Raw genomic sequence first — 27,583 nt, 5'->3', positions numbered from 1 at the left:
TGAAGCAGGTTTCTGGGATGTGAATCTAGATTCTCACTTGTTATACACATCTCCAAACAGTCATTACTAAAAAGAGTAACCACTTACCTCTTGTGTGTCTCTACTGTTAGTAACAGGTTTGTTCTCAAGTGTAATATGCTTCAGCAAACTGATGGGCACATCCTTCACAATATGCCATTTGAGGGGAAAAGAGCCAGTCCACTTATCCTGTTGCCAGTACTCAACATTTTTGTTGAAATCAACTGGTCCGATCATATCCGTAAGCCCAACAATAGCTCAGCATTGCAAAACAAAACATGAAACGAATTAAAAATTAGGTACAAACCGAGAAGAGGAGAAACACAGGGCAGCTGCCAGATTTTTGCTGAGCCTCCTGATATGCAGCACCAAGCTACCTGTTTCCATTTGGGTGCTAGCCCAAACATTATACTTGATAGTCTTACGCACATAATTTTCACTATAAGACTTGATGATAAGAAAACATAGCATCTTTATACGCTAACTGGAAAATCTTCTCTGTTGTACAGTCCCTGTTGTTATATTTGATTGGAGTAACAAAATCTGCAGAGAGATCAAAAAGTTCAAAAATTGTTTCTTTACCTTGGCTGAGGGTCCTCCAAAGCCCTTGCCTTTGAATCTAAAGACAGATTCTACAATAGATCAGCAGCTTCTGAAAAAACCAAGGTTAGTCAAGGAAACAAAACTCGAATCCTTCCCATAAAAAAATGATTTTTTCCAATCAATTCATTCACTTTGCTAGTTTCAGGAATACTCAAAATTCAAACACAACAGATGGAAATGACATCATTAAACTATATGAATCCAATTAAAGCGATAACGCAAGAAGAATTGAATTAGATAAGAGACAAAGGAAAACGATACGGTAGACATGCGAACAGACTCAAAAGTGGTTTTGTTCGTTCCCGTCGATTCAAATGAGATACCTCCAAGATCCCATTTTTATACCTTTTGTTCTCACTGATTCCAATTCCATTGTTGTTCTATCTGGATAAAAAGGAGCAAGGAGTAAGGCCCAAATAGGCCCAATTTAAAACGGATCAGGATCCGGAACGTTGAATCCAACGGACGAGATTAACTCAAAAGCTTCAAAGAGGTAAGGGAACGTTAAAAGCACCCTTCCAAGCGAGAGTAAGGAGATAAACCTACTTCCTTCTCTTCCAGCTCCCGTTTTTCTTATCCGGAAAACCAAACTCTTCCGGTGAAAAAACATCTCCTCTGCTTCGTCGCTCTACTCACTGTTAGTTCCTTTATCCTTATCTCTTTTAGTGGCACAGTTAAGCCTCTGGCATTTTCAGTGGCACAGTTTACTCTGTCTTGTTTTAGCTTTTTAAAACACTTTCTGGAAAGTGATAATTCATTTCTCCGATGTTTATTTATGGGTATTTTCTTATAAACATATATCTCAGATTGTCAATTGTGTTCTCTGAGCTCTGCTTTGAAAGGTGTCGCCTTTCTTCTGTTTTGTTGTGAAAATTCATTAGTTTAGCTTTACTGGGTTGTTGTTTCTAATGGTTATGGTGATTTTGTCGACTATACATCGATGAAAAGGAGAGTCTTTATATAAATATATATCTTTGAAATAGTTATCTAACTGTTGAATTGTCTGTGTTTGAAGTGAAAATATGGCATCAACATTCACTGCCACGTCTTCCATTGGTTCAATGGTTGCTCCAAATGGTCACAAATCTGATAAGAAACTTATCAGCAAGCTGTCTTCAAGCTCATTTGGAAGGAGGCAGAATGTGTGCCCTAGACCCAGAAGATCCAGCTCTGCAATTGTATGTGCAGCCAAGGAATTGCATTTCAACAAAGACGGCACTACCATAAGGAGACTTCAAGTCAGTACCTGTTTTTTATTCTCTTCATGGAAACTCTATTCCTAGACATTTACTGCTGGCACTAAAGGTTTGCATTTTCTCCGGTTTCTACCTTTGTGTTGCATTAGGCTGGTGTCAACAAGCTCGCAGACCTTGTTGGTGTTACACTTGGACCGAAAGGACGAAACGTTGTTCTTGAGAGCAAGTATGGATCACCAAGAATTGTTAATGATGGTGTGACTGTTGCAAGAGAGGTATAGAATTGTTATTACCTTTCTCATAGTAATGTTTTATTTTCAGTCAGATGTGTCTTATATTTGGATTCTTTCTCCTGTAGGTTGAGCTGGAAGACCCAGTTGAGAACATTGGCGCTAAGCTTGTGAGGCAAGCGGCTGCCAAAACCAATGACTTGGCTGGTGACGGTACAACAACTTCTGTTGTTCTTGCACAAGGTTTTATTGCTGAGGGTGTCAAGGTCTGTGTAACGTTTTTCTTTCAGCTTTCTTTTTCTGAAACTTCTAAAAATTGTTTTACTAATTTTAAGCTTATATCATTCAGGTGGTGGCTGCTGGTGCAAACCCTGTTTTGATCACCAGGGGTATTGAGAAGACAGCAAAAGCTTTGGTTACCGAGCTCCAGAAAATGTCTAAGGAGGTTACAAATTTATAGAACTCTCTTTCTTGTATTATGTGAAGAGTCTTTATCAAAAGGTTCTGAAAGTAAGTCATGTCGATGTAGGTTGAAGACAGTGAACTTGCAGATGTTGCAGCTGTTAGTGCAGGTAACAACGAAGAAATTGGAAATATGATTGCTGAAGCAATGAGCAAAGTGGGCAGGAAAGGTGTGGTGACCCTTGAGGAGGGTAAAAGTGCCGAGAACAACCTCTACGTCGTAGAAGGAATGCAATTTGATCGTGGTTATATCTCCCCTTACTTTGTGACAGACAGCGAGAAAATGTCAGTTGAGTTTGACAATTGCAAGGTAGGCATTTCTTGAATCTGAGTAGAAGATGGATTTTATGGGCATACAATTTAGCCACTAAAGATAGAGTATAACAAGGAACTAATGTATTGTATGATTGCAGTTACTTCTCGTTGACAAGAAAATTACCAATGCAAGGGATCTTGTTGGTGTTTTGGAGGATGCAATCAGAGGCGGATACCCAATATTGATAATTGCTGAAGATATTGAACAAGAAGCGTTAGCAACTCTTGTTGTAAACAAGCTTAGAGGTACATTGAAGATTGCAGCTCTCAGAGCTCCAGGATTTGGAGAGCGCAAGAGCCAATACCTTGACGATATTGCCATTCTAACTGGAGGTAAGTTCTGTGTGCACTGATGAGCCCTATGTTTAGGCAAATTTTTGTAGTTTTAATCTTATCCTAATTTTCTATCTTTGCTTGCAGCAACTGTGATCCGAGAGGAAGTTGGTCTTTCACTTGACAAAGCTGGAAAAGAAGTTCTTGGTAATGCCTCAAAGGTCGTCCTCACCAAGGAGACTTCTACCATAGTGGGTGATGGAAGCACACAGGATGCAGTGCAAAAGCGTGTTACACAGATTAAAAATCTTATTGAGGTATAGTAACAAAGTAGAGTTAATATGGGATCGCTATTACAGTTTGTGGAGAGTGTAGTTACAGTAAAATGGTAATTGGTTTGTGCAGCAAGCTGAGCAAGATTATGAGAAGGAAAAGCTGAATGAGAGAATTGCAAAGCTCTCTGGTGGAGTTGCTGTGATTCAGGTAAATTACAAACCCACTGGTTTCCTTTGTCTGATTAAGATGTGTTCTAGAGATATTAAGTTAAGCTCGTTATGTATTTGGTTAAAGGTTGGAGCACAAACTGAGACAGAACTCAAAGAGAAGAAGTTGAGAGTTGAAGATGCTCTTAATGCAACAAAGGTGATTTTGTCTTCCTGAGGCTTTCGATGTGTGTTATTTTCATACTCGTGAACTATAATTAATCAGGAATTTAATTCTCCAGGCCGCTGTCGAGGAAGGTATTGTTGTTGGTGGTGGTTGCACTCTGCTTCGTCTTGCTTCCAAGGTCGATGCCATTAAAGCCACTCTTGACAATGATGAAGAAAAGGTAAATCAATCAAGCATTCAGTTTTTAACTCCTGAACCTTCGGGTTTCTAACTTTGCTGATGAGTGCTTTACTTCAGGTTGGAGCTGATATAGTTAAAAGAGCACTGAGTTATCCCCTAAAACTGATCGCCAAGAATGCTGGTGTTAATGGAAGCGTCGTTAGCGAGAAGGTAATAACCACAGATAATACCTCCACACTTTTTCACCTCTAGATTTTAAGTCAGATGCTTGAAAGATGTCTTTATTCATTGGCAGGTGCTTTCCAACGATAATGTGAAATTCGGTTACAATGCTGCAACCGGAAAGTACGAGGATTTAATGGCTGCAGGAATCATCGATCCAACAAAGGTTAGTTGCTTTTTGCATGTACACTTTGCTCGCTACATTGATTCATCAAAGATCCATCAACCTGAGTGGCTTTATCTTGATTTTAGGTTGTGAGATGTTGCTTGGAACACGCAGCTTCGGTTGCAAAGACTTTCTTGATGTCGGACTGTGTTGTTGTTGAGATCAAGGAACCTGAACCAGTTCCCGTCGGTAACCCAATGGACAACTCAGGTTTGTTCAGACATTCAAATACTTGAATCTTCAGTAAAGATCCACTGCATTCATGTTTCATTGCTGAATCTGTTTGTCTCTTTTGTTTCAGGATATGGATACTGAGAGGAGATAGGCTAATATTGAAACGGATTACTTTAGCTTGCGAGTGTAATGATTTTGAACAAGAGAATTTGTAATGTGAAACTGAAATTTTGAATCAATCATCATATGAATAAATCATGATTCCTCAGTGCTCAGAAATATCTCAAAATTGTCAAATATAAACTTTTACTCCAAAGATTTTGAAGTTTTTACTGTCACTTTCATATGAAACAAGTATAAATTGGCTGAAAGTTAAAGATTTCATAAGTAAAAATGGACACCGTTGCGATCAAAATACAATTCCTCACAAGTATATATAAGCCAAGAAGAGAAGAGAAGAGAATCTATGAACAGATCACACCAAAGACATAAACATTAGGTGAACTATTTCTTGTTAAAGCCAAACAATGATTTGATGGCGTTAATGGCACTCTCGTTGATGAAAGATTCGTCGAATTGCTTCAGAAGTGGATCAAAATCCTTAGACTTCCTGAGGTTTTCCAGATCTGGATCTGTTCTGATTCTCTGCAAACAAAACAAATTTCACAGCTTCAACAAACAACAACACCATCTGTTTATCTCTCTCTCAACTGAAACATAGCAACTCCTTGGACTTACCTTGAAATCTTCATATCCTGACTTCAATGCTTCTTCCAAGGCCGAGAGGCCAGCTTGAACCTATCAAAAGAACTCTATGAACTCTGCAAGTCAAACAGCAATATCTGAAAATTTACAAGCATACCTGATTAAGCTTTGAGTAGCAACAGGCAACATTGTAACTTGCAACTGATGCTTCTTCTGGTGTTGGTTTAGAACCTAACACTGACTCAAACCTCTCCAATGCTTCCTCATATTTACCATTCCTACATCAATCACGCACATGTCAATGCTCACTTTCCGGTTTTTATAAACCTTTTGTGGACTCACTGAAGATTTACTTGGAAAATTGTAGCCCTTCACGAAGATCCTTCTCCCGTTGAGCTTTCTGTTCTTTCTTCTTCAAATAGTTTTGCATCTACAGTTTTCAAACCAACCCCAAAGCTCATTCACACAAACCAAAATTTATCACTTTTGGTGTCGCATAAACAATATTTTAAAACAAGTTTTCAAAAGAGCTCACCTGAATTTCCCTCAATCTACTGCTAATGAATCCGGCGTTCCGCTCAGCTCTTATTATTTCCTTCTCTGTTAACTCACCAGAATCATCCACTATACCTGCAAGAGAAGAAGACACAACACAGAGTATGATTGAACATAACCAAACCCAATTGCAGAGAGAATAGACAACACAAAACAGAGTAATTTTCAACAAACCATTTCTTTTCTCCATTTGCATAAGCAACGGACCAATTCTCTGACGGATTGTGTACATTGTCCTACCGTACTCTGCTGCAGGCCATATCTCTGTCCCAAACACTGCACTGCACTCTCAATTTTCAAAGCTCAAGTCAAAATCTTGAGTCTCAAAGCTAATCCCATTGGACCAAGAAGGATAAAAAACAAACCTTGTGGCAATAACTCTATCACCGACGGTGAATTTTCCGGTTTTGTCAGCTGATCCACCGGGCAAGATAGCGTCAATGTAAGTCCCACCATCTCTTCCTTTCCTGAATTTCAAACCATAAGGCTGCTCCACTTCAATTTCATATGTTTCATACTTCTCTTCTTCTTCTTCTCCTTGTCCTTCTGCTTCAGTTTTCGCCGTCGACTCTGCCTCCGACGCCTTCAAAGCCAAATTCCGGCGTTTGGCCACATGGGTATTGCATAACGAATTCGAATTGCTTGAAAGGAAGAGACTTTTTGCGGAAATGAAACTGGATTGAGTGATCAAACTAGGGTTTTGCTTAGTTTGCTGGGTTCTTGGCAGTGAAGGTGAAGAATACAGAGATGGATAACTGCTCGGAGCTAAAGACATGGTGAGATTCTTTTTCTATCGGTTCGAGCTCAGACACAATCCAGAGCCACGAGAGACAGAGGATGATTACTTGGATTTTGTCAGTTGGAAGAGCTGATTATGTGACGTTGGTTGATTCTTCTCAAAAGCTTCACAGTTTCGGATTACAAGTTTGCATGATTTTAGTGGCTATGCTTCAGTCTTGGTGTTTCGCCACGTGTCATCTTGTAATGGTACCATTGGTTTGATCCTTTTTCTTCTCCATAAATTCGCATCTCCCTTCACTTGGATTCGTTTATTACAAACAACTGAGTTTTGACTCTATACAATGACCAATTCTGCAACAAGACAAGAGAACATGACAGAAGTGGTAATGTTTCAGAGAAAGTGTCATTGACTACTAAAGAAACACTCTTTCTGGAGAAACAGAGGAGACTCAAGTCGCTGCAACTGCAAACAACAACTCATGAAAGATAATGAGATCCAAATCAAGAAATGTATTCACCTATGAGTTTGTAGAACAGATTGTTATAAACTTCCTATAAACTTCCTCCAGGAACATACTTATGGACCACAAATATATCACAGTCTTTATGGAATTCACTAACCTTTTGGTGGCCTAAAAGAAACCAAAACAGATGCTCCAAAGTCTAAGCCTTGAGACATAAACTGCACTACTAGTAACATCTGATTTAAGCTCGCAAAGTTGTGAGTAGGAAACTTAGATACAGAAAATGCTAACACATCACCAGTGACATCTTTACACATTCTTATTATAAATGTACAAAAGAGCTGCGTGAAAGACAACAAACCGCAGTTTTCTCTTAGATTGAAGTAATTTGTAACTCAGACATTGATCCAACATAGGTGATGTCAAATTCATTTGAACTAAATCGCAGAACTAGATATTGATACAAGTAGTCATTGTTAAATTTCATAACTTGCTCCACGATCTATGTAAGAAAGAACTTCATTAAATAATTGAAGAAACAAATGAAGTTAAAGACCTATACTTTAAAACACTTCTACAGAAGAAAATGAAGAAGAAAAAAAAATGCTTCCGTGTTAAATCAGGAATCATCATATGGCTTCAAGTACGCAAACTTTGTCTTTTGGCCTTAGATTGGCTGTAGAACACAAATGCAGATTCTATATGTACCTCCATGTATATGGATTTTAATGCTGAAGAAGAAGCCACCAACTTTGTCTTTTGGCCTTAGGTCTCCCAGTTAAACTAAAGTGGACGGATCACAGGATAACACAAACACAGGTTTTTCCCCGATCAGAATCAATATCATCTTCATCACTGCAAGATAAATGAAAGAATCACATCATTCCAAAATCAATCAAATAACTCAATAGTGCATGCTAAAAGAACTCATTCTTCGTGAAAAAGACCAAAACAAATCTGACTAAACTAAGCTTTGTCTCTGAGAAGCTCAAATTCCAAAAAACAGAAAACCAACCTAGGTTCGAATTCTCGAATCTCAGCAAGTTCCTTGCCTATCACATCCACCCATTGTACCTTCTTCTTCTCCTTCTTCCCAGCTTCTGTTGAATTTGAATCCGCCTTTCTAAGACTACTTTTCAGAGTGAGAGTGACACCACCAACTTGACCTTCGTTTTCCTTTGCATCTACTTCTTCTCTAACCTCATCACTCCTATGACCATCGACATGATTACCACCAACCTCTTCATGATCATCATCATCGTCACCAGTAGCTGAAACAACAGTAACTTCAGCGAACTTTCAGACATATATGTGATTAAAAAGGGCTTACAGAAACAGAATAAAGAGCACTGAATCTTACATAGCAAAACACTCATCAAAACATGTATTGAGTCTTTAAAACAGTTGATCATCAATGGAGAATTGCTTAAATCTCTTTGTCCGATTTATCCCATTTGGTGTGTCCAGATGGGATAAAGCTACAAACTTTGAGCGCAGAGAACTAGCTTGGTTTCTAGATTAGAAGAAAGACAAACCCCAGAAAAAAGGTTTCCACGGAATAAGTAAAAATCCTGGTAAAGAGATATTCAAAGAACCAGAGATTGAGGAAACGAACAAAAGACCAAGGCAATGGTAATGAAAAAGTAGAGATTCCTTTTGTGAACAATCAGCGATGAAAAAGTAAGATCGAAGGGGAATGAATTTAAAAAGGTAGATACTTTTTTGATTAGAGAGGGACAACGAAACCAAAGAGAGAGAAAGAGACTGTGAATGAATTATATAAACCCTCGATTTCCCTGAGAATAAGGAAATAGACGAAGAACAAATGGATCAAAGTCGTGGACTTGTAGTCTCGTAGTGTTTGTTAATATTCTCCCCTTTTTCTCTCTGTTTAATATATTTGGGAATTCCAAAACAAGTCAAGAACCAACCAAACTTTGTTATATACTGTACTAGTACTACTGTAGACCAACCGGAAAAAAAAGATGAGTTTTGCTTTTTCAGTGCTTCGTAAAGGTTTTGCTTCTTAAAGACTTGTGGATAAATTGCCTCATGCCCAATTAATATTCCCAGTTAAGTTTCGATATTTTAGTTGGATAGGTAAATAATTCCGAAGGTAAAATCGTAAAACTCGAACCTTTTATATGATTTGACTAAACTGTTTTCACGTTCGCTACTTGTAACATTGAAGAGGATGCAAACATATACGACTACAGAAGAACTTGTTAAGGATGATGATGCGAGAACAGAGAATGGAAAAATGGAAGAACATGGTACTTCAAAGAAGTCTATGTGTCTACTCTATGCCTTTCCAGCTTTGATCAAACCATCACAAGATTTCTCAAAGATAATAAAACTATATTAAGCAAACCAATGACCGATATAGTCTAAAGATATACTAAGCAAGTTTGCATATGTCCTCGTACTCAATGGACTTGATGACTCTTCCATCATAGACACCTTTCTCGATCTGCACTTTAGCACAGAACTTCTCTGTATCCACACCCAGCAACCTTGCATTAGAACCACGATATGCCCCATTCACTATCTTCACTATCCCTCCTATCTGTGGAAGCACGGTCTCTAGCTCCTCCTGATCAACCCTCAGCATATGCTTAGAATCAAGCATTTCGATCTCCCCAACATACTTATCAATCACTTTCTTCACGACACCTTTTTGCTTATAGTATCCTTTCTCTGCCAAAGCCTTACTCATCACCTTCACAATAATCCCTTCGAACAACCAGTAATCTTTACGATTCATCCTCTCCTTCTTCTTCTCTTCCTCCTTCATCAACTCATCCAAAGCTGATCTCTTCTCCTTCTCGTTCCTTCCCGAGTCCCCGCTTCTCTTCCTCTTCTCCCCATTCTTAGCCTTCTCATTCTCTTCCTCCTCAAACACGATTTTCGAGATCTCCACTTTCTCTTTACCCGTAGCAACCTGTTTAACCCCTCCACCAAGAGCAAACCCAACCTTAACCCCACTCTTCAACTTCAACTCTTCCTCTTTCATCTTCTCATCACTATCCTCAACAACTTCCTTACCACTGCTTTCACCTTCACCACCACCAGCATTCAATTTCTCAGCAGCTCTCTCAATCTGCTTCTGAATCTCCCTCTCTTGTTTCTCCTCCTCAGCTAAATCACTCTTAACTCTCTTGTTCTTTAACCTCTCCTTAAACAAAGTCTCTGAATCTCTATCAATATAAGTAATGAACCAACCTTTAGGAGTCTCCTCAACCTTACACTTACCCGTCTTCCCGAGATGCTTGATGAACTCAGTCAACGTCGCCCACTCAGTCGAATTCATATGAACATGATGCCTATCGTTAATATACTCATTGTAGACAACAGTGGCGGCGATACGAGAGAAACGGTGGCTCCGCCGCATCAGATCGAGAAACGTCTGCTCGAATTCTTCAGAGTAGCCATCGACAACACGAGTGGGATTCTGCCCGAAGACTTGCATCTGCCTCTGGTGAGATTCGCTCATACAATGACACTTGAATCCGTTCTCGTCTCGGCATTGTTTCTGACACATCTGACAATACCATCGAAGCTTTTGAAGACCTTTGGCTTTGATTCGATTCGCAATCGCCTTCGGTGTTAGAAAATCGTTCTTACCCATCGGTGCTTCTTGGATTAATTGAAATCAAAGGTTTTAGGTAAGCCAACTGATCAATTGAGATCAGGAGAGCAGAGACCTGAATTGAATTGATGGAGAATGATAAAAGATTTCAATCGGATGGGATTGATGTATTTAGGAAAAATCGAGTTTGCGAGATTAGTTGAGGAGTCGGCTATAAGCGAAACTTGTATCAAATATAGTTTAGCCTGAATAAGGCCCATTCATTAAAGCCCATATAATTCTGGGCTTTTAAGATCTTTTAATGCTCAACTTATTATTAAGTTCTTTAAAAGAATCAGTTACCATCACACTTCGACAACATTGTCCATACCAAATGGTCGGTCTAATCGTGACAGCACAAGCCGTTCACTACTTAGTATTAGGATAACAATATACAACATTGAAAGTTCAGTATGATCTTAAGTAATTTATGTAAAGTATACTATATTAAATTGTGAGTTTCCAACTTAAAATTAATTGGCAATGAATAGAGCGACCTATTTCCTATATCTACCACTTAAATCGTACTCAACTTTCAATGTAAGATATTGTTATCCCTAATACGACTCATCGAGATGATGGTTCTTTTTGCCATAAATCTCGGTATGTTCGGGCATGAATCGATGGCCCAGACCGATTGTGGATTGGGTTGAGTATATGCGGACCGGGCTCTGATATCATATTAGATTGTGGGCTTCCAACTCAAAACGAATTGGCTGTAAGCAAAGAGACTCATATCTTATATTTACCACTTAAGATCCTACTCAACTTCCAATGTGGGAGTATTTTTTTTTTTTTTAATTTTAAATTTTCCAAAGGAAGCATACACCTTACAAGGCTATAAAGACTCATGGCACGAAAGCCCAAAAAACTGACACGGCCCAAGGCCCAATACGGTGCGCACGCCCCCTTAATTACAAGGCTTTTAACAGTCCAAAAAAGACATGCATGCCCAAATACTTACAAGGTTACCAACAACCCAACATGACAAACATGCTTAAAGAGGAAAATACAAACTAAAGCCCAGATAAACAGAGAGCCTACAAGTAGAAAAAAAGAGGAACCACACGCATGAAGATTCCTGGAACCTGCAAATCATGTAGCCAAAACAACAATTCAACACCAACAGGGCAAATCAAGGGGAGATTAAGCAGGCTGGAGAAGAGCGAGCCAAGTGGAATATTGTTATCCTTAATACTTAGCAACATAGCAAAACATGTTTTTGGTAGAAAACAAGTGGAATTAAATTCCAACCACCAAAGTTGATTTATAGTTTTTTAAAATTATGTCTATTGGGCTTAAATTCCAACCACCAAAGTTGGTTTGTAAGAGTACTTTTGCCGCATTTAATTTAATGCAAAGCAATTTTCAAAAAAAAAAATTAGAGATTCATATAATTAAAAAAAAAACATCAATGTAAGACATATAACTTAGAGAGCTGCCATTTCCTATTAGCCCTTTGTAATCAAATTTAAAGTCATGTTCTTGGTGCCAATCTAAAGATCTTTCTTTATTTACTTTTACTTGCATATATATGCACAAACTAAAGTTTTAATAAGTTAATTTCATTTTAGTACCATGCATGTTTTCTATATTCCAATGATTTAGCTAATTAAACAGGCTCGTTTGAGCATGAATCTATCTTTGCCTAGAAATACCTGCATGTGGGAGAATCCAAAGCTAATAGCTAGGATTATTTATAAATCTTACGTTAGGAAATTTATTTATAATGTAACTTGTCTTAAATTCGAAATCAACTTAATTAAATCACCATTTAACACAAAACGGAGCACGTGATAATAATACCAAAAACCATTAAGAGGAAACTGCCTTTGTGTAAAGAATAGCGTACATTATAGGTAACTATTTCACAATAAAGCCCCAAATACAAAATATACACACTAAATCATAAAACGCTTTTCTTGTTTGTTTGTTAACTTTAAACAAACAAAAAAGATTCTCACTCCCGCCAACTTTAGAAGTAACTCGTAAGTAGAAATTGAAATCTACAACCACTGACTACCTTTTTAAATTTTTATTATGAAAAGATTATAAACATGGGGTTAACGAGAAGAACTTCCGAAGAGAGAACGCATTATATAATAAGTTGTGAAAAGTCTTTACTCTGTGAAAAGTCTTTACTTCCCTACAAAAACATTTTTGGATATTCACAATGATTAGTCTCTATCTTGGTAATGAAGTGCCACTTAGTGGGTCAGCCCCTGTGCATATAAGTCAATAAGTCAAGAAAACTGATATTATACAAATTAATAAGTCAATGAATAAAAATAAATGATAATAATTTAAGACAACTTATATAAAAGGAGACGATACCGTACGTTGTTTTGAACCACAAAAAATAGAGAGAGTGGAAAACCTCCGTGGACGACGATGCCAACGTGTATGCTACTCACCGTCTGGTTCCTCTTGTGTATCTCCGGTTCGGTTCACCTGGTTCGAGCTCGAAACCGAACCGTGGCCACCCCTACTACACATCCGGACGAAGGTGACATATATAGATATGCTTATGCATGCTACGTAATTTGAAATAAATAATTACAACTTTGTTTTGGTTCCTAAGATAAAATAAAGAAGTTGTTTGTGGGATATATATATATATAAACTGCAACAGCGCGAGTTTTGAACTCCATCTTCGCGACTTGGAAGATCGGTGCTCCGAAGAACGTATGGAACATCAGCGGCGAACTTTGCTCCGGTGCCGCTATCAAGGATGGAATCGCCATCGACGACGAAAACTACAACCCTTTTATCAAATGCGACTGCAATTTCGAAAACTCCACAATCTGCCGCATCACAGCTCTGTACTATATGCAAATTATTCTATCTTCTTTTTCTTTTTATAATCTTTTTGCATATATATATATATATGTATATATACCACTAAATTGATGTTGTTGTTTCATCACTTTCACAGCAAGGTTTTTATGAGGAATGTTGTAGGACCTATACCTCCACAGCTCTGGACTTTGATATACATCAAAAATCTGTATATATAAACACTTTTACCTTTTTGCTTTTCTTTATCTTTATCATCATATAATCAAAACAATGACATAATTAATAATGCATATCTTAATTAATTTCTTTTAGGAACCTGGCTCAAAATTATCTTACGGGCTCCCTTTCTCCTGCAATTGGAAACTTGACTCAACTAGAATGGATGTAATATTAATTATAAAGGCTCTCATGAATGTTGATTGAATGAAACCTTCTTCATTATTTATTTTTCTTCTTTCTCGTCACTCTCACTGTCACTGTTTCTCACCTACCTACTTTGATTGTAGGACTTTTGGGATCAATGCCTTGTCTGGCCCTCTTCCCAAGGAAATTGGTTTGCTTACAGAATTGAGATCCTTGTAATTATAACTAATCTTCTTCAATTATTCTTTAAAAGCTATTCATACATTTTTAGGATTTTGATGTTTCCTTATTATTACACCTAACTTGTATTTCTTTTCTTTTTTTTGCATGCAGTAGTATTGGCGTAAACAACTTTTCCGGTTCTATACCAGCTGAGATTGGGAATTGTGCAAAACTACTGAAAATGTGAGAATATATACACTATTTCTATTTCTATGCTGTTAAATTATAATTACTATTTAACTCTGGTATACCAACAATTTATTTTGTTTTTATATCTAATGATGTTAGAGTATCTCCAATAGTAGTAATATAGATATAAATAAAATTTAATAATAGAATTAAAACTACTACATGTAGAATAAATTAGAAAAGTTTTAAAATAGTTTTATTTTTTCAAGTTAAACTTTTATAGTATTACAGTTTTTATCAAGGTAAAATATTATTTTTAGAACTAATTGTTTTCTTAAAATGTCTTATTTGTTTTTAGTGAACTATTAAATCTTTAATGTTGTGACATATTGTTAAGAAAAATTGTAGAATTTTCAACATGTTAAATATTCTAATATTGGTCGTGACAAAATAAAAATGGCAAAATTTAGCTCGTGTTCTAGCGTCGGATCAATGATATTTTCATTTTATATTAACATTGATTCGAACTCTTTCCGCCATATATCGCTTCTCGTAATATTATTAAATATATATATATATATATATATATATCGATAATTATTTAATCTTTTATTGTTCGGTATAATGAAATAATCCAACCAAAAAACTTAACTAAACTGGATACAAACTTTTAAATTTGGATACTTAAGTTAATATATACTTAACATACAGTTTTTTTTATTATGTATGGATATATAAAATTTAGAATTGTTTGTATACATAAATATAAGTAACAATATAGATATCATATATACTCTTAATGTTCTTAGTTATCCCAACAACTAATTGAAAAGATAATTTGTACAATATGACATGTCTTTGTTAAAATTACAGGACATTGTCATCAGTCTTAAGACTATTTTAATGGGTAAATACATTATTTTGGGATTTTTTTAACCGGATTTTTCCATCCCTTGTTTTAATAATATAAATTTAATAAATATTTGATAAAACGCATGTACCTACCTACTTTTATCTTATAAAGACATTGTGTCAACAAAAACTAGGGATTTGATCAAATATGTTTTAAAAGTATTTATACAAATCTTCCAAAATATTCTAGTGTTTGTAAACATTTCTTATCCGTATTTGTTGACTAAAAAACTGTTTCTGAAAATATTTGTATTCGTATCTAGATAAAAAAAACAGATATCCAGAAAAATGGATACATATAGTAAAATGATGGATATTTTGGATATGGATAATGCGCTATTTAATAATGGATAACGGATACCACCTAGATATCTGGTATTTAGATACGGAAATTTGGTATTTAGATATATTTTGATACAAATATCCGATATTTTAGTCTAAAATACATAATATTTTGATTTTTTTGTTACATATTTTTAGATAAAATCATGGATAATACGGATAAGATTACATATTTTTTTTAATAAAAAAGTGGATATCCACTTCATTAACAGAGCTAATTTCTTACATGTAATATTGCAGATATCTAGGAACTTCTGGACTTAGTGGTGGGGGAATACCTTCATCATTTGCTAATCTTGTAGAGCTGGAAGAGGCGTAAGATTTTTATTTAATTCACATATAATTGGGTTTTATCGTTGGATTTCTACATCTTTTGTAGTATATTATTATTATTTTCTCGTTTTGCCGTGGGGTGATTTTCTCTTTTTTCCTTAATGTTTGTACCAGTTGGTTAAACGATCTGGGTATTACCGGTCCAATACCAGAATTTATAGGAAAATGGACCAAACTTACTACCTTGTAAGAATGATTTTTTTTTTTTTTACAGAGTTATATATACAATATCTTATGTATAATTTGTTACCTTGCTCTTCTTTTTGTGTTTTTTTCCCCTTAATTTTGAGTCATGGTGGAAATTTCTTCATGGCATTTAAATTTTGCTACCATGTTTTACTGCAGGAAAATCCACGGAACTGGTTTGCGTGGTCCGATACCTTCATCATTTTCCAACTTAACTTCTTTGACAGAATTGTATGTGTTGTTGTATTAGTGTCATAATCATTCTTGATTACTATTTTCTCTTTGTTTTCCTCTGATATCTTCCTCCACGTACGTAATCCTATCCTGAAATGCAGGAGTCTTGGTGATATCTCCAACGGAAGCTCTTCTCTTGACTTCCTCAAAGACATGAAATATCTAAAAATATTGTAAGGCAACCATTCCACTCCAATTCGTGAACTGTTTCCCTCTCGTCGCTAAAAACATTGCCTATTAGAAATGTGACATATATAACTAATCCCAAAAGTTAGTTTAAAGGAGAAGAACTGTCATATCCTTTATATATTGTCCGAAGATCTTTATCCCACCCGATGTACGTAGGACAATTTTGACTCTAATAGTTTCACTTTCCTCCTCAATTACGTGTATTTAAACATTTTGATGATATGTGTCGCAGAGTATGTCGGAACAGCAATCTCACTGGGACAATCCCCTCTAATATCGGGACACATTCAAGTCTCCAACAAATGTAAGTACAACATACGTCCGCGTGTTTCGGAGTCACTGCCATAATATTATATGAAGTGATCTTAGGGCAACATTATAGGGTAGATACCTCCAGATTTTCAAAGAAAGATCTTTCTTTGAAAATCTGGGGGTGTCTTAACTCCTAAGATACCCCTATAATGTTGGTCTTAAAAATTGACTTTGCTGCTCATAATATATCTTCTTCCTTTCCCCAATGAAATTCGTGTCTATATTCTAGTGATTTGAGCTTCAACAAACTACATGGGCCGATTCCGGCTTCACTTTTCAACTTAAGTGGACTTACTCACCTGTAAGCTTTCAACATAATTATGTTGTGGTACTGGTATGAATCTACCAGTGATAACATGTGGAAAGAACTTTGTTGTCTTCATATTAGGTTTCTTGGAAACAACACGTTCAGTGGTTCTTTGCCCACTCAAAAAAGCCAAACGTTGAGCCATATGTGAGTTACAAAGTCCTTTATAATTGATAATTAATTTTTGAAAGCCACAATGTCCAAGATAATCAGGAAAATGTTTTGGAATATATAACATATTGTTCTTATTTTGTTTTTATTCAGAGATGTTTCGAACAATGATCTGTCTGGTAGTCTTCCTTCATGGGTCAGCTTACCAAACTTGAAACTGTAAGTATATATGTCTTTACTTCATCTAAATGACTAAATCTACGGTGTTTTTGGCTTCCTTTGAATCATAACAAAATCAACTGCATGTTATTTGTGCATGCAGCAACCTTGTAGTAAACAACTTCACCTTGGAAGGTCTGGACAAGAGGTGATTCTAATAAATATGTTCTTGTGTGATGCCTGAAATTCCAATTCATTTTTTTTTTCTTCTTTCTAAATCTGTTTTCATTTTGTTAAAAAAAAGGATTCTACCAGGACTGAAGTGCCTGCAAAAGAACTTCCCATGCAATCGTGGCAAAGGAATCTGTAAGTGTGACAGAGATATATATATATATATCATCGTCATAACCGTTGTTCCTAACAGTGCTTAAGGTTTGATGTATTAATGACTGGTGTGGTCTCTAGATTCTGACTTTTCGATCAACTGCGGAGGCTCACAAATACAGTCTGTTAGCGGAACGATATTTGAGAGGGATGCGGCGGATCTTGGATTAGCTTCATTTTTCGTGAATGAAGCTCAGAGATGGGCAGCCACTAGTGTAGGAGCTTTTGCCGGAATTATCGATAATGTATGGGTTGTCAACACTTTGGACTCTGACTCAAAGCTTTTTCAAACAGCAAGACATTCTTCATCTTCCTTAAGGTATTACGGATTGGGCCTAGAAAATGGAGTCTATACCGTAACACTTCACTTTGCCGAAATACAGATTCTTGGTTCTAACACATGGAAAGGTTTAGGAAGACGACCTTTTGACATTTATGTCCAGGTCTGCCATACCCCTTATTTTACAAGTTAACTTGTTGGTATAGTTAAATAATCTAATATCTTGCTGAATTCTGAGACCTATCTCCAGGGAAGTCTTGTTGAAAAGGATTTTGATATACGCAAAACAGCTGGTGATTCTACTGTCCGAGTAGTTCGGAGAGAATATAAAGCAAACGTCTCAGAAAATTACATTGAAATTCATCTTTTCTGGGCTGGCAAAGGATCATTTGGTGTTCCTGTAATAGGTACTTATGGGCCACTAATATCTGCGGTTAGTGCAAAACCAGGTATCAGAACAACAACTTAACTTACGATTTATTTTTTCTTCGTTTGCCTATTCTTTTTCTGTCTCATGGTGTCTAAGTGTTATATATATATATATATTGTTGTTCAGATTTTACTCCAACTGTAGCTAACAGGCCACCGCAAAAGGAAAAGTTTGGCACTGGTACAATTGTAGGTGCTATTCTAGGCATAGGACTTTTGAGCATCTTTTTTGCGGGGGTGGTTATCTTCATCATCCTGAAAAGCAGAAAACGTTACACAGATGATGAAGGTATAATTGTTACAAACAATCCCTTGAGCTTGAATAATATCATCTTTCAAATTGGTTTATAATTTGTTTTTTTTTTTGTTGTTGCAGAGCTGCTTAGTATGGATGTAAAACCTTACACTTTTACTTACTCTGAACTTAAAAGTGCCACTCAAGATTTCGATCCCTCTAAAAAGCTTGGAGAGGGAGGGTTTGGGTCTGTTTATAAGGTACACATTCCAAATCTAAATGAACAAAATAAACATGTGTTTTTGTTAAAATTTAATATATTAGTTCAACAGGGAATCCTGAGTGATGGAAGAGAGATAGCGGTGAAAGTGTTGTCTGTTGGATCCCGGCACGGGAAGCGACAATTTGTAGCAGAAATCGTAACAATTTCTACAGTTCTGCATCGCAACCTAGTAAAGCTTTACGGGTGCTGCTATGAAGGAGATCATCGTTTGCTTGTATATGAGTACCTCCCAAATGGAAGTCTCGATCATGCACTATTTGGCCATGGTAAGTAATGAGCAGAAATATTACTTATTTATCAAAGAACCTCTGCCAACCTGATTTTGTTTTTTTAATTGTAGGAGGTGAAAAGACTTTACATCTTGATTGGTCAACCCGTTTTGAGATATGCCTAGGAGTAGCCAGAGGTCTAGCCTACCTCCACACGGAGGCGAGTGTTTGCATAGTACACAGGGATGTGAAGGCCAGCAACATTTTGCTTGATTCTAATCTGCTCCCAAAAGTTTCTGATTTTGGACTTGCAAGGCTATATGATGACAAGCAAACCCACATAAGTACCAAAGTGGCAGGGACCATGTATGTATCCTCAAACCCTCAACTAGGTTACTTCTTTTGGAACAATAATATCATGGGTTTATAACACATGTATTTTAACAATGCAGTGGGTATCTTGCGCCAGAGTATGCCATGCGTGGACATCTAACAGAGAAAACGGATGTGTATGCCTTTGGTGTTGTAGCTCTTGAGTTAACAAGTGGAAGGAAAATCTCTGATGTGAGGCCGGATGATGAAAATAATTATCTTCTTGAATGGGTATGTCCTTGTTAATTACTTATATACATTTTGATTGATAATTAATGGTATCGGCTCATATAATTGTGGTGTAAATTAATTAGGCATGGAATCTACATGAGAAAAGTCGTGAAGTTGAAATAATCGATCATGAGCTGACTGAATGCAACATGGTAGAAGTGAAACGCATGATACGAGTTGCTCTGCTGTGCACTCAGACATCTCATGTCTCGAGACCACCGATGTCAAAAGTGGTGGCGATGCTTTCAGGGGACGTTGAGGTCACTGATGTAATCTCTAAGCCGCAGTACCAACCCGACTGGAAATTTGATGACACCTTTAGCTCCTCATTTAGCTCCTTCCAAACTAAAGACACAAGCACTTCATCGTCCTCCTCCACAAAGTTTGTGACGCCCAAACAAGGCGACTTTAAGCCGATGCTTGGAGTCAAGATCAATGAGGGGAGATAATAATGTTTCTCCTCTATCTATCCATAATTTTGTACTTTAAAATGTATGGCAATGCGTAAACACTTATATTGAATATTTATGTTTATTTCTCTAGATTCGAAAGATATAAACAATAACAATTTGATATAGTTTAGTTATTTAATTAATGAAAAAAAATAAATCAATAATCAACTGACAAATATTTTTAGTTATATACAATGGTGTTCTTATTAAGATATATTCTAGGTTTAAGTTGTCAAGATAGAGACTGGCATATGTCCCAAAAATATAAAAATCAAGGAAAACGTACACGAAGGGGAACAGCTGACCCCCCTCCCTTGTATCTGCCTCCACCCCTGACTGGAAATGTCGGACTTGAAGTCAGCTAAATCACTCTTAACTCTCTTGTTCTTTAACCTCTCCTTAAACAAAGTCTCTGAATCTCTATCAATATAAGTAATAAACCAACCTTTAGGAGTCTCCTCAACCTTACACTTACCCGTCTTCCCAAGATGCTTGATGAACTCAGTCAACGTCGCCCACTCAGTCGAGTTCATATGAACATGATGCCTATCGTTAATATACTCATTGTAGACAACAGTGGCGGCGATACGAGAGAAACGGTGGCTCCGCCTCATCAGATCGAGGAACGTCTGCTCGAATTCTTCAGAGTAACCATCGACAACACGAGTGGGATTCTGCCCAAAGACTTGCATCTGCCTCTGATAAGATTCGCTCATACAATGACACTTGAAACCATTCTCGTCTCGGCATTGTTTCTGACCATCTGTGGTTTAAGCTTGACCGGATGACTTGAGGAGGAAGCTACCTAATCCTAAACCGAGATATGGTTAATTAGAGATAAGAATTATTAGGTTTTGATGTTATCTAATAAGTGGTTTTCTAATAGGATTAGGAGTGTTTGCTTTCCTATAAATATACATGTTGAGACATGACATAATGTATGAGTTGGAGAGATTGAGAGCTTTAGTTTTTGAGAGAGTTTTCTAAAGCTAATAAAGAAAGGTGTTCTTTATATTTGAGTTCTTAAACACATCCTTGAATACTAGAATTGGTATCAGAGCCTAGGTCAAGATTGTGGACCTAGGGGAGTGGATATGGGTTTGAGGGGAAGTATTGGAATACAAACCAATATCCCACATCGAAAGATTAGAAAGAGAAGTTTCTAATATATAAGTCAAGTCAAACTCCAATTAGTATGAGGCCTTTTGGGAAGGAGCCCAACAAATCTGTGAGGGCTTGAGTGATAAGCCCAAAGCGGACAATATCATACTAATGGAAAGTTGGCTTGGTTATAGAGATTCCAACATCTGACAATACCACCATCGAAGCTTCTGAAGACCTTTGGCTTTGATTCGATTCGCAATCGCCTTCGGGGTTAGAAAATCGTTCTTACCCATCGATGTTTCTTGGATTTGTCGAGCAAAATTACCAACTGATTAATTCAGATAAAAGGAGCAGAGACCTGAATTGATGGAGAATGATGAAGATTTCAATCGGATGGGATTGAAGTTATTCAGAAAAAATCGAGTCTTCGATTTCCTTCTTGATGGTTGGAGGGGTCGGCCGGCGATAAGTAAACTCATGTCAAAATATAGTTTACCATCAATAAGGCCTATTATTTAAAGCCCATATAATACTGGGCTTTTAAGTTATTTTAATGCACAATTGCAGACTTAATTAATTTCTCAGACCGGGTAGAGACCACCCTTATTGGTGGTAATCTTAGGGCATCTCCAACAAGGGATGCTTAACAAGGGTGTTAACAAAAAGAAAAATGTAAAATAGCAAAAAAATAAGAAAGAGACAGTAGAAAGACTCTAGAAGTGCTAATTTAAAGAACGGGTGCTAACACTATTTCTCTGACAAAGTATGCAAAGTATACATGTATCTTTGTGAATGGTCCAATTTTATTAAAAAATTAAATCATAATTATATAATTAAAATATTATTTATAAAAAATAATTTAGCATCTCTAGCATGGTATCACCGTTAGAGATTACCTTAGGGCATGCACATGGACGTACCCACAAGAGTCCTACACCCAAAAAAAAGAAAAGAAAAAAGAAAAAAAAAAAATCTGAAGGATGTACGCATTTGTGCGACGGTCCCGTTTGTTGTTGCCCCTTTTCGCGGGCCCCACTGACACGTGGCGGCCCGCGATTGGTTATTTATTTATTTTTTATTTTTATTTTTTAAAAAAAAATCGTAAAAGAAAAAAAAAAAAAAATTGGGACAAATGTTTGTCCCACCAATGTGCATGGTCTTAGATAATAACATTAAGTGTTGAATATTGATTATTTTTAAGGACTGACTTTTAATTAAGAGCCAAAAATTGAGTTAAGAGACGCATGCGTGTTACCACCGGATTGGTCAAAGAAGAAAAAATGGAAAAATTATTGTGTTTTATGTTATAAATTGTATCTCATGTATCTTTAAAACTTTTAATTTGCAATAATTATTACGTTTTTAAAAATTAAAATTGTTAATTTAATTTCATTTTTAAGAATTTTTTTTTCTAGAACCAGAAGTTAAGAGCCTACTGTTGAGCATAATTTTAATCTTATAAATTATAGTAGATAAGTTTTATTGAAAATATGATAAATCTGTATATATGAAAGAAGTTGATGTTCTTTAGAAGATTCCATCAAAACTGGTTGTAACAACAGAAATTGAGTCGACATGAATTGAACCGATACGGACCAATACATGTTGTAACAGAGACTGACCTTGTTCTGTTATGAACTGACCTTATATCACTAAGAGAATATTTGAAAACGTCCTTGAAGAGACAGTTTCTTAGCTCAGTCCCATGATGATTAGGGTTAAGAGGATTTTTCCATAAAAGGAAAGCTACATCGATATAATACGACACGAAATCGAAAGCAAGTACAAGAGATTCAACCAAAACTTCAAGGCACACGGATCGACTCTATAAACTCGTTAAGAATTTATAGATTGTTTCATTGTGCTTTGATTCTTGTAGCATGCAACCGACATAAACGAAGCCAAGCTAAAACAAGAAAGAATCAGTTACCATCACACTCCGACAGCAATGTCCGAAGACCAAATGGATCGGCGGATATAACGATGTCGATCTAAATGTGGCAGCACAAACCGTTCACTACTTAGCAAGTAGCAACATAGTAAAACGTGTTTTCCGTAGGGGTGGATCCACGTTGACGAAAGATGTGCACCATATGAAAATGTAAAACGTTTAATTTATATACAAATTTTTAAGATTAAAGTGGCTTAATGGTAAGAATGCATATAGTATTAAGTTTGGGTAGATCTGCCACCAATAAGAGAAGGAAGGTTAATCAATTACAGTAATTTTAGTCTACAATTAATAGTGGATCCATAAGAAACTCGAGATATTGTCTAATGAGAAGTTTATTATGAGCTCATATTATAAGAGTTTTATCAAATAGAGATTCATATTAATTTGTTTGTAAAACATTAATGGAAAAGTAACCTAGCTAGAGAAACGACAGTTGCAATTTTCTCTTAACCATTTAATGAAATCAAATATAAAATCCATGTTCTTGGTGACAATCTAAACATCTTTCATACTTCACTTTCACTTGCACAAATGAAGTTTTAACAAATTATTTCATTTCAGTATAATTTTCCATATTTCAATGATCTAGCTTAATAAGCTCGTTTGAGCATGAATCTATCGAGCTAAGTTTTCAAAAGTCTTTACGTTATCAAAAGTCCACATAAACATTTTGGCATATTCACAAGTCTCTAACTTGATAATTAAGTGGATATGTATTCCTAGATTATCACCTATCAGCTTGGAAAGCGACGGAAAATGACAACTTTAAAGAAACAAGAGTTAGCCGCCGGCGGCAAATTTCGGATTAATAGAAATCAATTGCAACTGGATCATTATCTATCATGTTTTGGTTGGTACATATATAAGTCAATAAGTCAATGTATACAAGTCAATAAACTAGTTTAAAACAATAATATTACAAAATAATAAGGAGGAGCAGTGCCCCATACAATTTTTTCTTCTAGATCCGCCCATGATGATAATAGTTTAATATCATACCAAAGCTCGAAAGACGATATGATACATAAATAGTTACATAACAAAGCTTATGACAGACATGAGACAACCATTGTTGTGAACCAAAAAGGAAAAAAACGAGCGTGAGCTAGCTTTTAAATTACAAAAGTTACGTATTTGGTTTGAACAAACAAAAGTTGCAAAGCGCGAGCTTTGAACCTGAACCATTATGTTTATTCTATAATGGTAAAGATATCATTGAGTAGTTTACATAAATTGATGATAATTGATTGAATATAATCCCGAACCTGAAAGGTATATTTCAAAAGACTTTCACTTATTCATTGCCAATCATAATTAAGTACAGTATTTGTCTAAATAAAGACAACGTTACGTTATACAGTATAACGTAAATTAAGAAACATTTGGTCTACGGAGCACGTGATAATACCAAAAACCATAAAACCGCATTTGTGTAAAACATGCTCGTATATATAAAATGTGAAATCTACAATTAATCACTGACTAAATATATATAACTTTATCAGATATATTATAAGCACGGGTTAACCAGAATAACTTTAGGATAGAACACGAACAAAGTTATCAAAAGTCTTTAATTTAGATGTTAAAAGTCTTTACATTTTTGCATATGTGTATTCACAAGTCTCTTTCCTGATAACTAAAGAGCGACGAAAAAATGACAAAAATCAACAAAGAAAGATTACCCGAGGGAAAATGCATGTCAGATTGAAATCAACTGCATTTGGATCATTCCATTATAGTACTAAGACGGTACTGGTCCACTTATCATGTTTGGTTGGTTGATACAAAAGTCAATAAATCTATGCAAGTCAAGAAGATATTTTAAGACAATTACGGAAAAAAAACCTAACACAAAATTAGGTTTGGGTTTAATTAATATCCATTATCTGCGATATATATATTCCAAAAAACGGATTTCGGTCTAGCGATAGTAAAATGATTGCAGATACATATATAAAGAATACTAAATTTTAAAACGAATATCTAGTACTTATATATATATTCGATATTTTGATTTTTCTTCTTTTTTCTTACATATTCTCGGATATTCGTAGATAATCAATTTTTAATGAATAATCAAATAACAGATACTCATAATTTTGGAAAATAAATATAAATACTAAAATGATGGATAATACAGACACATACACACAGACACTTCCAAATAACCGGATATCCGTTGGTTAACAAGAGAATAAATATTCGCCAAAGCTTGTAATTAAATAAACAGACAATTAGATGTTGTGAACCAACAAAATTAGAAAATAAGAGTAAAACCGTTACCGGCGACGATGCCCACGTGTCTGCACCTCACCGTCTGGTTCCTCTTGTGTATATCCGGTTCGGTTCACCTGATTCGAGCTCAAAACCAAACCGAAGCCCCTACTACTCATCCGGACGAAGGTGATCTGCTCTGTCGTTGAACACGTACTTTGGAATAATTAAGTTACCAAAAAAAAAAAAAAAAAAAAAAAAACTAACCGTTGCTGTGGGGATAAATTGCAACAGCGCGAGCTTTGAACTCCATCTTCGCTGATTGGAGGATCCGTGCTCCGAGGGAATGGAACATCAGCGGCGAACTCTGCTCTGGCGCAGCCATTGACGAGGAAATCACCATCGACGACAAGAACTACAATCCTTTAATCAAATGCGACTGCAATTTCGTCAACTCCACAATATGCCGTATCACAGCCTTGTACACTACATATATCATCTCTTTCTCTCTTTTATTTCTTGTTCTTTTCTTTAGTCTTTGTGGATTCAATTCATCACCCATTCGATCGATGTGTTATTTCACTTTCACAGCAAGATTTTTGCGAAAGATGTTGTAGGACCTATACCTTCACAGCTATGGACTTTGACATACCTCACCAATCTGTATATACTTGACCTTGTATTTTTCCTTATCATCATAAGAAAAGAAAAAAAAAAAGTTTAATTGTACCTCAAAAGATGACATGCCTCTTTCTTTCAGGAACGTGGCTCAAAACTATCTTACAGGCTCCCTTTCTCCTTCGATTGGAAATTTGATTCGAATGGAATGGATGTAATAAGGCTCATGCATGGAAACCTTCTTCTTCATTTGTTTTTAGTTCTCTCTTTCTCGTCTCTCACGCTCCTATTGTTTCTCAACTACTGTAGGACTATTGGGATCAATGCCTTGTCTGGCCCCTTTCCCAAGGAAATTGGTTTGCTTACAGAATTAAAATCCCTGTAAGCTTCTTTCTTCTTCTTTGAAAAAAACAGAGTCGTAGTTTGATGATTCCTTATTATATAAAACCAATCTTGTCTATATATATTTTCTGCATGCATGCAGTGGTATTGGTGTAAATAACTTTTCCGGTTCTATACCAGCTGAGATCGGGAATTGTACAAAACTACTGAAAATGTGAGAATGTACAAAGTACTTTCGAGTCATTCATTTCTCCAACTCCAATGCTGTGTTTTTAATTTAGGTATGAAAACTTAACTAATCATCTTTTTGTAAGCGTTTTATTGCAGATATTTAGGAAATTCTGGACTTAGTGGGGAAATACCTTCATCATTTGCTAATCTTGTAGCGCTTGAAGACGCGTAAGATTTTACTTTTATCGAATTCGCATATAATTAAGTTATTTTGCAATAGTTTTTCTTTTTGCCGTGCATGGGATGATTTTCTCCTTACTGTTTGCAACAGTTGGTTAAACGATCTGGACGTTACTGGTCCGATACCGGAATTTATAGGAACATGGACCAAACTTACTATCTTGTAAGAATGATCTCACTTTTTACAGAGATATATCTCGAATATACTCCCTCGTTTCATAAAGATTGATGTTTTAAGATTTTTTTTTTTTCACAAAGATTGATGTTCTACCGATTTTTATTAATTAATATTAGTATTTTGTTAACTTCAAGAAATAATCATTGATAAATTCTGAAATTCTGAATTGTTATTGAATTTTTATGGGTTAATTGGTTTTCAGTACATTTTTAAAAAACATAATTATAAAAGTAGTGCATTTACTATTTATAATTAGCAAAATGATACATTTTTACTATTTATACACTATTAAAAAACCCTAAAATCTAATAACTAGAATATTCATCAACATATATTTGTTTTAAATAAAATTTCAGTTACATAAAAATCTATATTTTTCTCTATAAATTGATATGCATTTTATTTTAATAATTTTAAATATTTTTCAAACAAATTTTGATACGTCTAGTTATTCTTATGTACAGTTGTGTGTCGCTGTACGAAAATTCATATAGCAGTCTACATACATGTATAATTGTATGTGTACAAATATTTGTTTGGTCTATATATATATATATATATATATGTATATTTCTTTATGTGTAAGCATGTTTATTTGTAGTTGTTTGTTTTTGTATGAATATTTTATGTACAATAATATGTTTCTGTACAGTTGTCTGTCTGTACAGATATCTAATAATAAAACTGAGCTATTTTGCTAATTATAAATAATGGATGTACTATCTTTATAATTACAGTAAAACCT

At 35.7% G+C, this 27,583-nt stretch overlaps 6 protein-coding genes across 10 annotated transcripts in view; 3 read left to right on the top strand and 3 right to left on the bottom strand.

Moving 5' to 3' along the window:
* The first annotated feature begins 1,150 nt into the window (after nt 1-1,150).
* On the top strand, nt 1,151-4,716 carry LOC17896917 (chaperonin 60 subunit beta 1, chloroplastic). Its single transcript, XM_006306987.2, has 15 exons — nt 1,151-1,258; nt 1,637-1,859; nt 1,967-2,092; nt 2,176-2,313; nt 2,397-2,492; nt 2,577-2,819; nt 2,923-3,157; nt 3,245-3,414; nt 3,503-3,580; nt 3,668-3,739; nt 3,822-3,926; nt 4,004-4,096; nt 4,182-4,274; nt 4,361-4,484; nt 4,576-4,716. Exons 2-15 carry the CDS (start codon nt 1,644-1,646, stop codon nt 4,587-4,589), a joined length of 1,803 nt encoding a protein of 600 aa, XP_006307049.1. The 5' UTR covers nt 1,151-1,258; nt 1,637-1,643; the 3' UTR covers nt 4,590-4,716.
* A 93-nt stretch (nt 4,717-4,809) lies between these two features.
* Nucleotides 4,810-6,630, bottom strand: LOC17897237 (protein MET1, chloroplastic). Its single transcript, XM_006304871.2, has 7 exons — nt 6,074-6,630; nt 5,883-5,989; nt 5,689-5,783; nt 5,507-5,583; nt 5,311-5,431; nt 5,187-5,246; nt 4,810-5,093 (listed from the first exon to the last, which is right to left on the bottom strand). The coding sequence occupies exons 1-7, from the start codon at nt 6,481-6,483 to the stop codon at nt 4,953-4,955; spliced, it is 1,011 nt and encodes a 336-aa protein (XP_006304933.1). The 5' UTR covers nt 6,484-6,630; the 3' UTR covers nt 4,810-4,952.
* Nucleotides 6,631-7,259: 629 nt separating this feature from the next.
* Nucleotides 7,260-8,811, bottom strand: LOC17897002. Of its 2 annotated transcripts, none has more exons than XM_023790173.1 (3): nt 8,274-8,811; nt 7,929-8,199; nt 7,260-7,768 (listed from the first exon to the last, which is right to left on the bottom strand). In XM_023790173.1, exons 1-3 carry the CDS (start codon nt 8,323-8,325, stop codon nt 7,711-7,713), a joined length of 381 nt encoding a protein of 126 aa, XP_023645941.1. In that variant the 5' UTR covers nt 8,326-8,811; the 3' UTR covers nt 7,260-7,710. The 2 variants fall into 2 exon arrangements, with proteins under 2 accessions (XP_023645941.1, XP_006303589.1); XM_006303527.2 differs by having other exon boundaries at nt 7,929-8,184.
* A 307-nt stretch (nt 8,812-9,118) lies between these two features.
* Nucleotides 9,119-20,852, bottom strand: LOC17899918 (KIN17-like protein). 2 transcript variants are annotated; one of them, XM_023790170.1, is made up of 2 exons: nt 20,380-20,852; nt 9,119-10,055 (listed from the first exon to the last, which is right to left on the bottom strand). In XM_023790170.1, the coding sequence occupies exons 1-2, from the start codon at nt 20,728-20,730 to the stop codon at nt 9,312-9,314; spliced, it is 1,095 nt and encodes a 364-aa protein (XP_023645938.1). In that variant the 5' UTR covers nt 20,731-20,852; the 3' UTR covers nt 9,119-9,311. The 2 variants fall into 2 exon arrangements, with proteins under 2 accessions (XP_023645938.1, XP_006307680.1); XM_006307618.2 differs by lacking the exon at nt 20,380-20,852 and having other exon boundaries at nt 9,119-10,672.
* LOC17899950 (probable LRR receptor-like serine/threonine-protein kinase At1g56140) lies at nt 12,910-20,137 on the top strand. 3 transcript variants are annotated; one of them, XM_023790165.1, is made up of 24 exons: nt 12,910-13,047; nt 13,174-13,363; nt 13,477-13,548; nt 13,653-13,724; nt 13,847-13,918; nt 14,040-14,108; nt 15,549-15,623; nt 15,756-15,827; nt 15,987-16,058; nt 16,163-16,234; nt 16,483-16,554; nt 16,792-16,863; nt 16,951-17,016; nt 17,134-17,199; nt 17,303-17,347; nt 17,444-17,505; nt 17,605-17,966; nt 18,054-18,252; nt 18,360-18,521; nt 18,609-18,727; nt 18,800-19,016; nt 19,091-19,325; nt 19,412-19,562; nt 19,646-20,137. In XM_023790165.1, the coding sequence occupies exons 1-24, from the start codon at nt 12,933-12,935 to the stop codon at nt 20,009-20,011; spliced, it is 3,075 nt and encodes a 1,024-aa protein (XP_023645933.1). In that variant the 5' UTR covers nt 12,910-12,932; the 3' UTR covers nt 20,012-20,137. The 3 variants fall into 3 exon arrangements, with proteins under 3 accessions (XP_023645933.1, XP_023645934.1, XP_023645935.1); XM_023790166.1 differs by lacking the exon at nt 13,653-13,724 and having other exon boundaries at nt 14,037-14,108; XM_023790167.1 differs by lacking the exon at nt 16,792-16,863 and having other exon boundaries at nt 14,037-14,108.
* A 4,395-nt stretch (nt 20,853-25,247) lies between the features above and the next one.
* LOC17900702 (probable LRR receptor-like serine/threonine-protein kinase At1g56130) overlaps nt 25,248-27,583 on the top strand; it is a 7,258-nt gene continuing 4,922 nt past the window's right edge. The window contains exons 1-8 of the mRNA XM_023790168.1: nt 25,248-25,478; nt 25,584-25,770; nt 25,881-25,952; nt 26,050-26,121; nt 26,217-26,288; nt 26,392-26,463; nt 26,577-26,648; nt 26,752-26,823. Of these exons, the coding sequence (XP_023645936.1) occupies nt 25,367-25,478; nt 25,584-25,770; nt 25,881-25,952; nt 26,050-26,121; nt 26,217-26,288; nt 26,392-26,463; nt 26,577-26,648; nt 26,752-26,823 (731 nt within the window). The 5' untranslated portion in view covers nt 25,248-25,366. The remainder of the gene's footprint in view (nt 25,479-25,583; nt 25,771-25,880; nt 25,953-26,049; nt 26,122-26,216; nt 26,289-26,391; nt 26,464-26,576; nt 26,649-26,751; nt 26,824-27,583) is intronic.

Source organism: Capsella rubella, unplaced genomic scaffold (genome assembly GCF_000375325.1).
Source record: "Capsella rubella cultivar Monte Gargano unplaced genomic scaffold, Caprub1_0 scaffold_1, whole genome shotgun sequence".
NCBI lineage: Eukaryota > Viridiplantae > Streptophyta > Magnoliopsida > Brassicales > Brassicaceae > Capsella > Capsella rubella.
This window is presented reverse-complemented; position numbering and strand designations above follow the sequence as displayed.